At 45.6% G+C, this 12,938-nt stretch overlaps 1 protein-coding gene across 1 annotated transcript in view; it reads right to left on the reverse strand.

Moving 5' to 3' along the window:
• Nucleotides 1-12,938, reverse strand: part of SFXN5 (sideroflexin 5) — a 216,136-nt gene that overhangs the window by 115,417 nt on the left and 87,781 nt on the right. Inside the window, exon 7 of the mRNA XM_043981949.1 lies at nucleotides 1,332-1,385. Within this exon, the coding sequence (XP_043837884.1) occupies nucleotides 1,332-1,385 (54 nt within the window). The remainder of the gene's footprint in view (nucleotides 1-1,331; nucleotides 1,386-12,938) is intronic.

Genomic DNA, 12,938 nt, shown 5'->3' on the forward strand with positions numbered 1-12,938 from the left:
GAGGAGCCACAGGCCCTGAATGTCTTAAAAAATGGCACACCTGGCTGAAGGGTGGGTGCTTCTAAGAGACTAACTGCAAACCACTTCTCAACTTCTTTAGGGGAGTCAGACCCTGTACCCCACCACACACACACAGAGCTAATTCTCAATTAGCTGCAAGAGAACTAAAGCCTAAATTACTCAAAAGAAAGATTTTCCAAAATTATTCCACCTGCTTTTGTAATGCATTTGTAATATGACTGGTGAGCAGACACAACCCAGGTGGTGCTGAGGGGGTGGGGGGAAGCAGCCTTACCTTCCTCATTAGTTACAGCTTGGGCTGAAATTCAAATGAATCTGCCTTCCCTCAACCTGTACTGACTATGAGGGTGAGGGAGAGACTGTATGGAATGAGGGATGTGCCACCCCAAATGCATACTCTTCTTCTAACTGTGTGTATGTGTGTGTGTGTGTGTGTGTGTGTGTGTGTGTGTGTGTGTGTGTGTGTATGTGTGCATGCGCTCAGTCCTGGAGTCCGGAAGACTCCTCTTCCTGAGCTCATATCTGGCCTTAGACTCTTACTTGCTGTGTGACCTGGGTAAGTCACTTAACCTTTGAGTGCTTTAAACAATCGTCCAAAACTCTCAGTTGTAGAAAAGGTGGTAACCTGCATTGGTAGAGGGTGTTTTTTCACCTGGAAAGCTTTCCCTATTACTAATGAACTTACAAGTCTAGTTGGGATCCTTATCTATGCACTTGCCATCTCTCCCAGTGTTCAGTCAGTCAGTCAACACACATTTATTAAGCACTTACTACATACCAGGGACTGTGCTAAGCACTGGGAAGAAGCACAAGGAAAGGCAAGGACAGCCCCCAGCCATCAAAGAGGTGCCGTTATAGTTGGGGAGACACAGGTAAATCACTAGGTCTATACAAGAGGAAGGCTTCAGCAGAGGGGGGGGACCAGGAAAGGCTTCCTGCCTGAGGTGGAACTGGAGGTGAATCTTACAGGAAGCCAGGAGGGGAGGGGAGGAGGGAGAGGATTCCTTGCAGGGAAGGAAGGAAGGAGGGAGGGAGGGAGGGAGGGCAGCCAGTGCAAACAGGAGAGGGGGGAGGATTTCACTGGGTTTGTTTGGTTTTTTGTCTTTGGGTCCCCAACAATGTCTGGTACAGAGCAGGTATTTAACCAAGGTTTGTTGATTGGTCACTTGATTTTTCTCTTTAATGGGACTAGAGAGATTGTGAAACAGAACGAGGAGGGATGGCCAGGCAGGAAGTTCTTCCGTGAGTATTTGCTGTTGAATGTTTGGGACCCTCCCCTTGGAGGCTGAGGGCTTCTGGGAGAGAGTTACCTGCCAGAAGATGGTGGAAGCCAGGGTCTGGTTGGGCAGGAGGAGCCCGACAACCTGTAAGACAAAGAGGAGAGAATGAAGACACAGCTTCTTCCTGTCTGTGGAGACCCGGGCTCTGGCCTTGAGAGAAGGGGTCAGAGAGGCCTCCCTCTGGGGGCCGCCCTGTGCAAAGAACCCCGCCCTTTTAGCAGGTAATAACTGTTCCCTCCACCTCTGATGACTCCTTGTGAGGAGTAAAGGGGTAAGGGGGACGGGCATAACTATCATCATTTAGAATAATTTATTTATGACAATCATTCCTAGGTTTAGCTGCTTAACCAGGACTTTGCTGGTTTTGAGGTGATGCGATGAAAGATGTCGTTGTTCAGTCATTTCGGTCTGACTCCTCATGATCCCATTTGGGGTTTTCTTGGCAAAGGTGCTAGAGTAGTTCATCATTTTCTTCTCCAGCTCATTTCACAGATGACAAAACTGAAGCAAATAGGGTTAGGTGACTTGCCTAGGGTCACACAACTATTAAGTGTCTGAAGCCAGATTTAAACTCCGAAAGCTGCAGGCCCAGCACTCTCTGTTTTGCCACCTAGCTGTCTTTTTTTTCTTTTTTTTTGGCGAGGCAATTGGGGTTAAGTGACTTGCCCAGGGTCACACAGCTAGTAAGTGTTAAGTGTTTGAGGCCAGATTTGAACTCAGGTACTCCTGACTCCAGGGCCGGTGCTCTATCCACTGCGCCACCTAGCTGCCCCACCTAGCTGTCTTATGATGAAAGATAGCTAGTGCATATATGATCCAAAGGCTTAATGAGAAGCATTGTGGTTCAGGAGACAGAGCACTGGGTTTGGAGACATAAAACCTGAGTTCAAATCCAGCCTCATACACTCACCAGCTATGCGATCCTGGACAAGTCACTTTCACTCTGTTTGTTCCAGTTTCCTCAACTTTAAAATTTGGATGATAATAATAGCACCTATGCTGCAGAGTTGTTAAGATCAAACAAGATAGTCTTGGTAACAACAACGAGAGCTTAACACAGTGCCTGGCACATAGTAGGCATTGTAGAAAATCTAATTCCTTGATAATCTTGACATTAGCCACTAGAGTCTAGCTAATGTATACATCAACGAAGAAGAATGTAACTAATTGGTTTGTAAATTAACCTCTCAGATATATTTGAAGACCTGATAATTACCAATCCCAAATGGTTCTTCTACTGGTAATAATCCTGAAAATTGATGTTTGTTCTAATGAGATAGGCCATTAACGTAGCCTTCGGTGGAGGTCAAGAGAAACCGGTTGATCTTGACATCAGCCAGTGTTTGGAATGGTAACAGATGCTTCCATACATATGACAATTTCACCTTTCGCCTGTGTTTGGGTGCCATGTACCATATACAAAATACAATCGCATATGGGGAAAACTTGTACAGTCTCATTCACATATTGACTTATTTATTATTCTGATACATAAAATTGCTCTCTTGGCAAGAATTTTCCACAAGAAACAAGCATAAACATTCAATAGTGTATAGTACATCAAACCCTACACATTGTCAGCCACATTAGTAAACCATGTTTTAAACATTTAAAAAATACTTTAAATGGCTCATACACACACATGTACTTCTTGGCCCACATCGGATTAAATCTTGTAAGCTTAAAGCCACTTCACAATTTCTATTAGAAGCTACCCTGTAATATTTAGCTCCCCAACCAAAAATGAGGCTGGAAAAATATTCTGGCTTCTGAGACATGCTGTCTGGGAGACCCTGGGTGAGTCACTTAACCTCTAAGTGCCCTAAGCAAGTAGCTCTTTAAAATGATAAGTTGCAAAGAAGTAATCAGCCTACTTTGGTAGAGAGCATTTCCTCATGAGGGACATTTCCCTGAGCCACTGAAGTCAGAAGTCCAGTCCTTCACCCTAGCCCTGGCCCTAAATGATGAGATTCAAGGCCAATTTTGAGTTCCAGTCTTAGAAGTGCTAATACACAGCTAATTTCAAGTCAGTCAGGCAATCAGTCAGTCAACAAGCATTTATTAAGGGTTTACTACATGCCAGGCACTGTGCTAAGAATTGGGGAGACAGAGAAAGACAAGAACATGATCCCTGCCCTCAAAGAGTTTCCTTTCTAACAGGGAGACAACATGCAAATACTTATATACACACAAGAGCCTCTGTGGTATGAATGTAATCTCAGGGGCAGGAACCAGAAAGTCGTCTCTTAATCTCTCTGAGCTGCAATTCCTCTCTCTATAAAACTATGGAGTTAGATTAGAGGGATCATTAAAGCCTTTTCCATGTCTTGAATTCTCTCTTCTTAAATATGCTGTGACATATGTAAAGTTAATAGATATATGATTAAATCTTAGTTATTTTATGGCTTATTCTTTGGAGACCCAGGACCTTCTCCTTCCCGATCTCCCAGTCGGAACCAAGAGGGAAAATGGAGAGGGAAGGAGAGAAGGAAGGAGGAAGATGGAGAAGGAGAGGGAAAGAAAGAAATGGAGAGAGAGAAAGAGGAGGAGGGGGGTGAAAGGGGGAGAAGGAGAAGAGAGAGGCAGAGGGAAAGAGGGGAAAGAGGTAGAGAGAGGGGGGAAAGAGAGAGGAAGAAAGAGAAAGGGAGGAGGAAGGGAGAGGGAAATGGGGGAGGGAAGGGGAGAATCTGTGTTTCTGGTTATATTCCAAAGCTAAACAAAACATCAATGCAGTTTTTGATGAACTGCTGTTAGGTATCATCTGTAAGTCTGATTTCCTTTGCATGGCGGGGGTGGGGAGGAGCGGATAAGCAAAGGGAGACATGCTTACAAACACCACAAACCAGTGCTCTGCATACGCTGGTCTTTTTATTTTTGTGGGGCAATGGGGGTTAAGTGATTTGCCCAGGGTCACACAGCTAGTAAGTGTCAAATGTCTGAGGTTGAATTTGAACTGGGGGGGGGGGGGCAGCTAGGTGGCACAGTGGATAAAGCACCAGCCTTGGATTCAGGAAGACCTGAGTTCAAATCCACCCTCAGACACTTGACACTTACTAGCTGTGTGACCCCGGGCAAGTCACTTAACCCCAATTGCCTCACCAAAAAAAAGATTGGGGAAAGGCATGGGAGAAAGGCAGGTTGAAAAATCCAGGCATTGGGCAGAGCATGAAGAAAGCAAGGTATGGAGATAGGAATAAGCATCGTGTCCCCCCAGACTTGGAGGTCCGGGAGGAGATGGGCCTGATTGAAGCACAGGTTATGTGCCAGGGAGTAAGAAGAGCAGTGCCCCAAGGTTGGGAGGAAGGAGTCCTGAGCCTGGAGTCAGAGAATCCCAGCTGTGCTGCCCACTAGCCCCTCTGGGCCTCAGTTTCCTCCTTTGCAAAAATAGGTAGTTGGACTAGATGGTCCTCGAGGCTATGAAGTGATCTAAGCACAAGAGGGCGGGGATACCTGAATGTCTGCTGAAGGGGCAGATCAGGCACAGGAAGGCACTGAAGACTCTGGAGGTTGGGAGGAGTAATGGAAGGTCAGTGCTGAGCCCCAACTGCTCAGGGACCGGAGGGTGAGTGAGTGAATCCTCCCTGAGGTCCTCTATGATATCTAGCTGGCCCCAGGCTAGACCACTGAACCATGCAGTGCTTCATCCCATCCAGCCTTCCACTAGAACAACAAGCCATCCACCCTGACCTGGTTTGTGTCTGCCCACACCCTTCCACTTTCTATTTCTTGTTGGTGTGTGTGTGTGTGTGTGTGTGTGTGTGTGTGTGTGTGTTTAGTCATTTCAGCTTTAACATTGCTCTGGAAAAGACATGACAATTGACTGCCCAATGGCTCTACTCACAAGCTTCCTTCCCTGCCTACCACACTGATACACACACACACACACACACACACACACACACACACACGCCACCCCGCCTCCCCCAGTTGAATATAAGCTCTGTGAGGGTAAGGACTGCCTCATTTCTGTTTTTGTCTCTCTGGTGCCTAGCCCAGAGCCTGGCACCACCTAAATGCTTGTTGATTAGCAGGGTCCCTGCCCTGGAGGAGCTCAGAGTCTAACTAGGGATAGCAAGGGCAGTACAGGCACTAGCAGTTTTATCCCCTATTAGGCAGAAACACAGAACCATCTGCACACTCAGAGAAGAAGCAAGAGGAGATATTTTATAACTTCCCTTTAAAAAGAAAAAAAAAGCCCAAATCTAAAATAAAGTGTTCCCTTCAGTTCTCAGATGTATATCTCTGGGTGCAATCCACCCACGCTCCCGCTCGCTGCCCTTTCCAGAGCATGGAGGGTGGGGAGGGGGAAGGGAAGAGAGATGGGAGGGGGGCAGCTTCACTGGGGCTGCGGCACAACAGGGCTTGGCTTCTCCTGCCCCTGCTCTGATGTTCAGAGAGTCAGAAGCTAGGGGGAGGTGGGAAGTTGGAGAGACCCCTGGGCTGTAAGTGGATGATGGAAATGATGTGTTGGAATAAGAAGACAAAGGATTCAGGCAGAAGACACAGCCCTTAGCCCTCTCAAGTCAATACAACAAGCACTTATTAAGGGCCCCCCTTCAATAAAGGTTTTGTAGTGGATAGAGGGCTAGACTGAGAGTCAGGAAGACCTGAGTTCGAATTCTCCCTCAGACACTTACTAGCTGTGTGATTTGGGCAAAGTACTAAATTCTTTCAGTCTCAATCTCTTAATCCATAAAGTGGGGATAATAAGAGCACCTACCAAACAAAGTTGCTTTGAAGATCACATGAGATAATGTAGTAAAGCTCTTCACAGATTTTAAAGTGCTAAACTATCTTATTAGTATATAACTTGTAACCTAGAAGTCACCCTGGATTCCTCATCTCTTACTCCTTATATCCAATCTGTTGTCAAGGCCTGTCAATTTTCCCTTTGCAACATCTCTTGTAGGTTTCAGCTCTAAAGCATCTCTTGTTGATTTCCCTTCTAGTGTATCTCTGATCAATTTCAACTCTGAAGTATCTCTTGTAGATTTCTCTTCTAAAGCATCTCTGATCAATTTCAGCTCTGAGTATCTCTTCAATGCTTCTCTTTTCCTCCTCTGATACTACTCCAACCCTGTTGCAGACCCTCATCTGCAGACCATGCCTAGACTATTGTAATATCGGCTTTGGGCGTGGGGGGGCGTCTGCCTACCTTGTTTCCTCTGTCCATACTCCATTCAGTTGTCAAACTGATCTTCACACACACACACACACACACACACACACACACACTCACATACATACATGCCTTGCAGTCCAGTGACACTGGTCTCTTTGTGGCCCTTCAAACTAGACACTCTACAGACTCCAGGCATGTTCTCTGACTGTTCTTTATGTCAGGCATGCTCTATCTCCTCGGTTCTGCCTACTGTCTTCCCTCAGCTTCTACAGGAGGAAGACTTTCCTGATCCCCTTTGAATATAGGACCATCTTTCAGTTGGGTTACTTCCTGTAAATAGCTTGTTTGTACATGTTTGCCTTTTGTCTCTTCCATTAAGTTGTGAGCTCCTTGATAGAAGAAAACTACCTTTTCCCTTTCTTTTTATCCCTAGTGTTTAGTAAAATGCCTGGTGCTTAACAAATGCTTATTGACTATGTACTTATTCACCCTTTGCTTAAGCTTCTCATTCTACAAAATGGTTTTTAAAAAGTGAAGCAAAAACAAAATTAATGATCAGGATTATCTCTGCCCTTAAGAGGACCCTCTGATAATCTTGCCCCCACCTAATCTATCCAACACTTTATTTCCCTGTCCTGGCACACATCATGTATTTCCACCTTCAAACTTATTAGCCAGCATCTTCTGCTTGTGACAGAATGGCTACCACCATCATAGTTTTATTCTAGAAGCAGCCATGTGGCACAGTGAGGGAGCTAGCACAAGTATTACTATCCTGAGATGAGGAAATTGAAGCTAAGAAAGGTAATCTGAAATTCAGGGCTTCTGACCCCAGATCCAGCCATGATTTGAACCCCACCCCACTATCTCCCTCAATATTTGTACAAACGATTTCTTAAACCCAGACTCAAAAGTTTAGACTTAGTTGTAATTAGTTTCACCTCACTTATTTCAATTAGGATAATAAACAACTAACGTATAGTGCCTGAAGGTTTGAAAATCATTCCACATGTCCACACTAGCCTTTAAAAAAAAAAGGTAGTTTGAACAGATATATTTGATAAGCATGCTTCCTATATTTTCACGCAAGATCAGGAATAAAAAATTAGAATATGAGAAAGCAAATTTTTGCTGATTAAAAAAAACTTTCATTTAAAAAATTCAGAAGACAGAGATCCCTGTCTAGGGTTCTTTTAAATAAAGTGTTACAGGAAAAATTTGAACTGGGTTTCCAACAGTAGAGCTAGGTAGTTCCCAGTCACAGATGTGTTCTTGGCCTCAGTTTCCTCATTTGTAAAATGGTGACACAACTTGCCATACTGACCTCACAGGCTTACTGTGAGACAAGCACTTACAATGAGAATGAGCAATTATTATGGCTGGAGGAGAATGGGAGTCAATTTGATATGAGGGGGACATTGGGGTGTCTGAACTGGCCTTCTCTGAAAACCTGAGCCTTATTCACAAAGTGTATTTGCTACTGAGGGCAAAAAAGTTTGTGGTTTTTTAATATGAGGCTCCATGTAGATGGATCTTCTCTAATCTTTACAAACCTTCATGACCAGGAGAGAGAGAGATGGAAGAGCTTGGCCCTAGTCAGACTGCCTTCTGGTGGACACCAAGATCAATGAACCACCAGCAAGAGAACACAGGATCACAGCATCATGGACCTGGAGCTGGCAAAGCCCTCTAAGGAACTACCCAAGGTCACCTTGGTAAGGAATTGTCAGAGGTAGGTTTTGAACCCAGATCCTCTGATTCTTTCTATGGTACCAAGGGGCGGCAAATCATTCTGTTAGTCCTTTGACCACAATTTCTAAATTTCTTATTGAATGTCCAACCATAGACTAAACATGTGAAACACAGGCCAGTCTCCACTCCTAGGGTCCCTGTCTAGCCAGTTGGACACATGGCCAGTGCACATATCTCATAGGTTGAAGTCACTAAGGCTTCATTTCCTTCTGGGTGCTATGATACCCCCAAACTTATCCCTAAGTCCAAAGCCCATCTTTTTAATACCACCAGTCAACCAGGGATGTTGTTTGGCTGTGAGATATGTAACCCAATGACCAAAGAACTGAAAATTTAAAACTCACAGAAAACAATGAAGCCACATCTTACAGTCACCAAGGAATTGTGCAGGAACAGTAGGCGAGATGGGTGGGTAAGCAGGGGCTGCAATCTGCATCATGGGAGGGACTAGCCTTCTTAAGGAGATCGAATCCATCAGAGCCCATCCAGCCACTGAGCAAATTCAGAGTATGACAAAGCCCACTTCCAGATCAGGCATGCCAATTACAGTTTTAGGAGAATAGCGAATGAAGTGGAATGTTGTAAGCTTGAAGAAGAAGCATCTCTGGACAGGAGGCGAGACAAAAAGGGGCAGTGGAGCCAAAGGTTCTAGGTTTGAATCCTTGACCAGTCATTTAATACCTGCATGATTGGGACAATTCATTGAACCTCTCTGGTCTCAGTTTCCTCATCTTTAAAATAAAGAGGTTCAACAAGATGATCTGTGAGGTCCCTTGCAACTCTACAGATATGGACACATGATCCTTGGGAAGGGACCTTGAATTATCTAACCCATAAAGGAGGATAAAAGAAGAAGATGAGGAAAGGGCAAGAGGAGGAAGTGGGGAGAAGAGGAAAAGAGGGGAAGAAGAGAGGGAGAGACAGAGAGATGGAGAGAGGGGAAAAAGAGGAGAGGGGAAGAGAGGAAGAAGAGAGAGGCAGAAGGAAAGGGAGAGAGGAGATGGGAGAAAGAGATTGTATACAAAATGGCTGGGTTCTCTTTACTTTTTTTATTTTTGTTTTATTGTTTTGTTTTGTTTTTGTCAAGGCAATGAGGGTTAAGTGACTTGCCCAGGGTCACACAGCTAGTAAGTGTCAAGTGTCTGAGGCCAGATTTGAACTCAGGTCCTCCTGAATCCAGGGCCGGTGCTTTATCTATGAGTTCTCTTTCCAGTGGGGACAGGAACAACTGTGATTAAGCTGAAGCAGGTAGAATTTAGATGAGATACAGGGGATGAATTTCATGAGAAGGGCTCTCAGATACAAGAATGAGTGACCCAGGGAAAATATGGAATCAAGAGTATAATCAATAGAGGCAGAGCATTGTAGCAGAAAGATGACTAGATATAAAGGGAGGAAGATGTAGGTTTGACTCTCACCTCTGACCCTTACCAGCTGTGTGGTCCTAGTTATTTAACCACTTAGAACCTCAGTTTTCTCATCTGTAAAATTGAGCGGCTGCCTCACAGAGTCTTGTGAGGCTCAAATGACACCATGCATGTAAGTCAGACTAGCTGTTACTTATCACAATCTCATTTGATTCTCACACTAGCCCTATGAGAGCCTTTAGTGGATACATACTACACCTTCATTTTATGAATGAGGAAACTGAATCTCAGAGAGCTGAGCCTGGGATCATGCATCTAACAAGGGTCAGAAGTGAGATCTGAACCTAAGTTTTCTTCACTCTACCCATTATACCACAATGTGTACCCTAGGTGATTGAGGCCAGGAGGGAGAGGGGAAACAACAAGTATGGAGACACAAAATAAATAGAATCCAAAATCCTCATAATCCCTGTCCTCAGGGAGTTGTTGTTCTGATGGGAAAGCCACAATCCCTGGCCTAAAAGAGCTCTGAGTCTGATGAGTGATAGGAGGTTTGGGGAGCCCATTATCCAAAGCAGGTAATATGGGTGAATGACCTCGCCTTTGGGAGAGCTGCCACCTTCACTCCTGCCCAGAAGATGGCAGCCTGGAGTAGAGAGACCATTGGATTTAGAATCCAAATACCTTAGTTACTAATTACCTGTGTGACCTCAGGTAAGTCAATTTGCCAACCTGGGCCTCTGTTTTCTCATTTGTAAAATAAAAGGGTTGGACTCTCTGACCACAGGCTGCACTGAGATGCAGAGTGTCCAAAACCTCAGGAGTGACTGTCTCACTCTCCCCCGCTCTGGCCAAACCCTCTCTGGTTATTCGGTTCAGTTCTGGGGGTCCTATTTAAGGAAGCTCATTGACAAGTTGAGTAATATCCAGCAGGGAGAGGCAAGAAAGGTGAGGAGACCATACACCCTGCACAGGAGGACCTGGGATATCTGGCCTAGAGGATGGAAGGCTTAGGGGCGATACCATAATGACCTTCAAATATCTCAAGGATGGTCATGTGGAAAAAGGGTTAGCTTTGCTCTGCTTGGCCCCAAAGGAAATAACTAGGAAATAACCAGGAGCAATAGGTAGAAGCTGGAGAAAAGCCGATTTAGATTGGATATTAGGAAAAACTTCCTACAGTCAGAGTGGTCCAAGGGAGGAATGGCAGGGAGCCCTCCCTCCCCAGAGGAACACAAGGAGAGGCCGGATAATTATCTATTAGGTAGGTTTTAAGAGGAGATTCTTGGTGAAGTACAGGATAGATAATTGAGGCTCAGGTCAGACCCAACTGAGTTAAATGGGCTCAAAGTCTTTCCCAACTCCACGATCATTAGTTCTCATACAAAAGGACACACTGTCAGCTTCAGGCAACATTCTTTTTTTTTTTTTCCCCTTTTTTTTTTGGTGAGGGAATTGGGGTTAAGTGACTTGCCCAGGGTCACACAGATAGTAAGTATCAAGCATCTGAGGCCGGATTTGAACTCAGGTCCTCCTGAATCCATCCACTGCGCCACCTAGCTGCCCCTAGGCAACATTCTTTATGTTCTTTCACCACACTTCATCCTCCATATCCAATCAGCTGCCAAGTCTTAATTCAGATGGCCACCAACCTAGATTGAGTCCTTATCGCCACTCACCTAACTATTGAAATAAGCTTTCCAGTTGAGTTCCCTACCTCCAGCCTCTCCCCTCTCCAATCTGCTCTTTACACAACTGGCAAAACAGTATTCTTATAGGACAGACATGGCCATGTCACCTCTCCTGCTCAAGAAGGTCCCATGGCTCACTCTTGCCTCTAAAGTCAAATATAAACCATGCTATTTGGCATCTTCGCCTCCTGCCTCCAACTTGCCTGTTGAGACTTATTACACATTCCACAGCACACACACTATGGTCTAACCAAATGGCTTTCTTGCTGTCCCTCACACACAACATGCCTTCTCCTATCTGCTTGTGCGCAGGCTGTTCTGCAGACCTGGACTGTACTTTCTTCTCACTTCTGCCTTGGTGAATCTTTCCCTCAAGGTGCTGCTCAAGCACCACTTCCTACATGAGGCCCACCCTAATCCTCCTGGTTACTAGTTCCCCTCCCCCCAATACCTTCCATTTATTCAGCATTTATTTATGTGCAAGTGTTGCTTCCTTTGATAGAATGAAAGTGCCTCGGGGGCTGGTCCAGCTTCCTTTTTGTCATTGTATTTCCAGCACCAAGCAAAGTGTCTCACACAGAGTGGGCACATGCTTGTTGAGTGATTGATTCCAGGGCAATGGAGTCATCAGAGCAAGAAGGATTGGTCAGGGAAGATGTCCAGGAGGAGGGGACTTTTGAACCAGAGCAGCCGCACAAATAAAGAATCCCCAAACCGTTCAGCCTGCAGCATCGGACTCGCTGCCGTGCTTATGTATAAATTGGGATCACTTCACTACACACCCAAAGGGGAAAAAAAAGTTTCCATCTTCAAATGTTAAGCTTAAAATAAGGTACTACTTGGGTGCCAGCTGATCTGTGAAATCTGCTGAGTAAACTGGCAGCGTCCTCCGGAGAAAACCAGCCTGTTTCTCCCTGGCTTTCAGGAGTGAGTGTGGAAGGAGGTGGGAGGGAGGCAGAGGAGAGTGACTCTGGGGCAAGGCAGTCTAATGGATGGCCCCCAGAAGGCCAGGAAGGAAGTGAAGGGCTGGATGGAGTGGAGGGTATTGCTCACCAGGGCAGGAGGCAGTCTGGCCTCCTCTTCCAGAGGCATAATCATGAAGGAAAAACCTGCATCTCCAGTCTCACTCATGCCCAGCCCCACAGCATCCAGGGAGAGCTAGCTCTCTGTCACATTCATCTCCAGCCCCACGTCTATTTCTTTGCAAGCATTTCTGGTGCCTTCTTCATGTGTAAATATATCCTTCCTCTTCCAGCAGACCAGGGGCTCCCTGAGGACAGGAGCTGTGTCTCCCCTATATGACCAGGGGCTCCTACAGGGTGGGGACGGTCTCACCTCCAGCAGACCAGTGCCGCCTGCATCAACTCCAGGAGCCAAAGCATCTGCATCTCTTTACTCTGTGCCCACCATAGGGTTGTGCTCACATCTCATCTCTTTAAGCTCATCTCCCTCTGCCCCAAACACACACACACACACACACACACACAGCTCCATCTCATCCAAGTGTGTCTCCTCCTTCTCTCTCTATGCCCTGTTCACTCCCACTTCATTACCTTTGCTCAGATTGTTCTTTTTGTCTGGAACTGCTTGAGCCCTCCTCTTCACCTCTGCATATCCCATCTGTGCTTCAAGTTCTAGTTTCAGCCTCACCTCCTCCAGGAAGTCTTCACAGACTACACCTCAATGTATGGACCCCATATCCCCC

Source organism: Dromiciops gliroides, chromosome 2, assembly GCF_019393635.1.
Source record: "Dromiciops gliroides isolate mDroGli1 chromosome 2, mDroGli1.pri, whole genome shotgun sequence".
NCBI classification, from domain to species: Eukaryota; Metazoa; Chordata; class Mammalia; order Microbiotheria; family Microbiotheriidae; genus Dromiciops; species Dromiciops gliroides.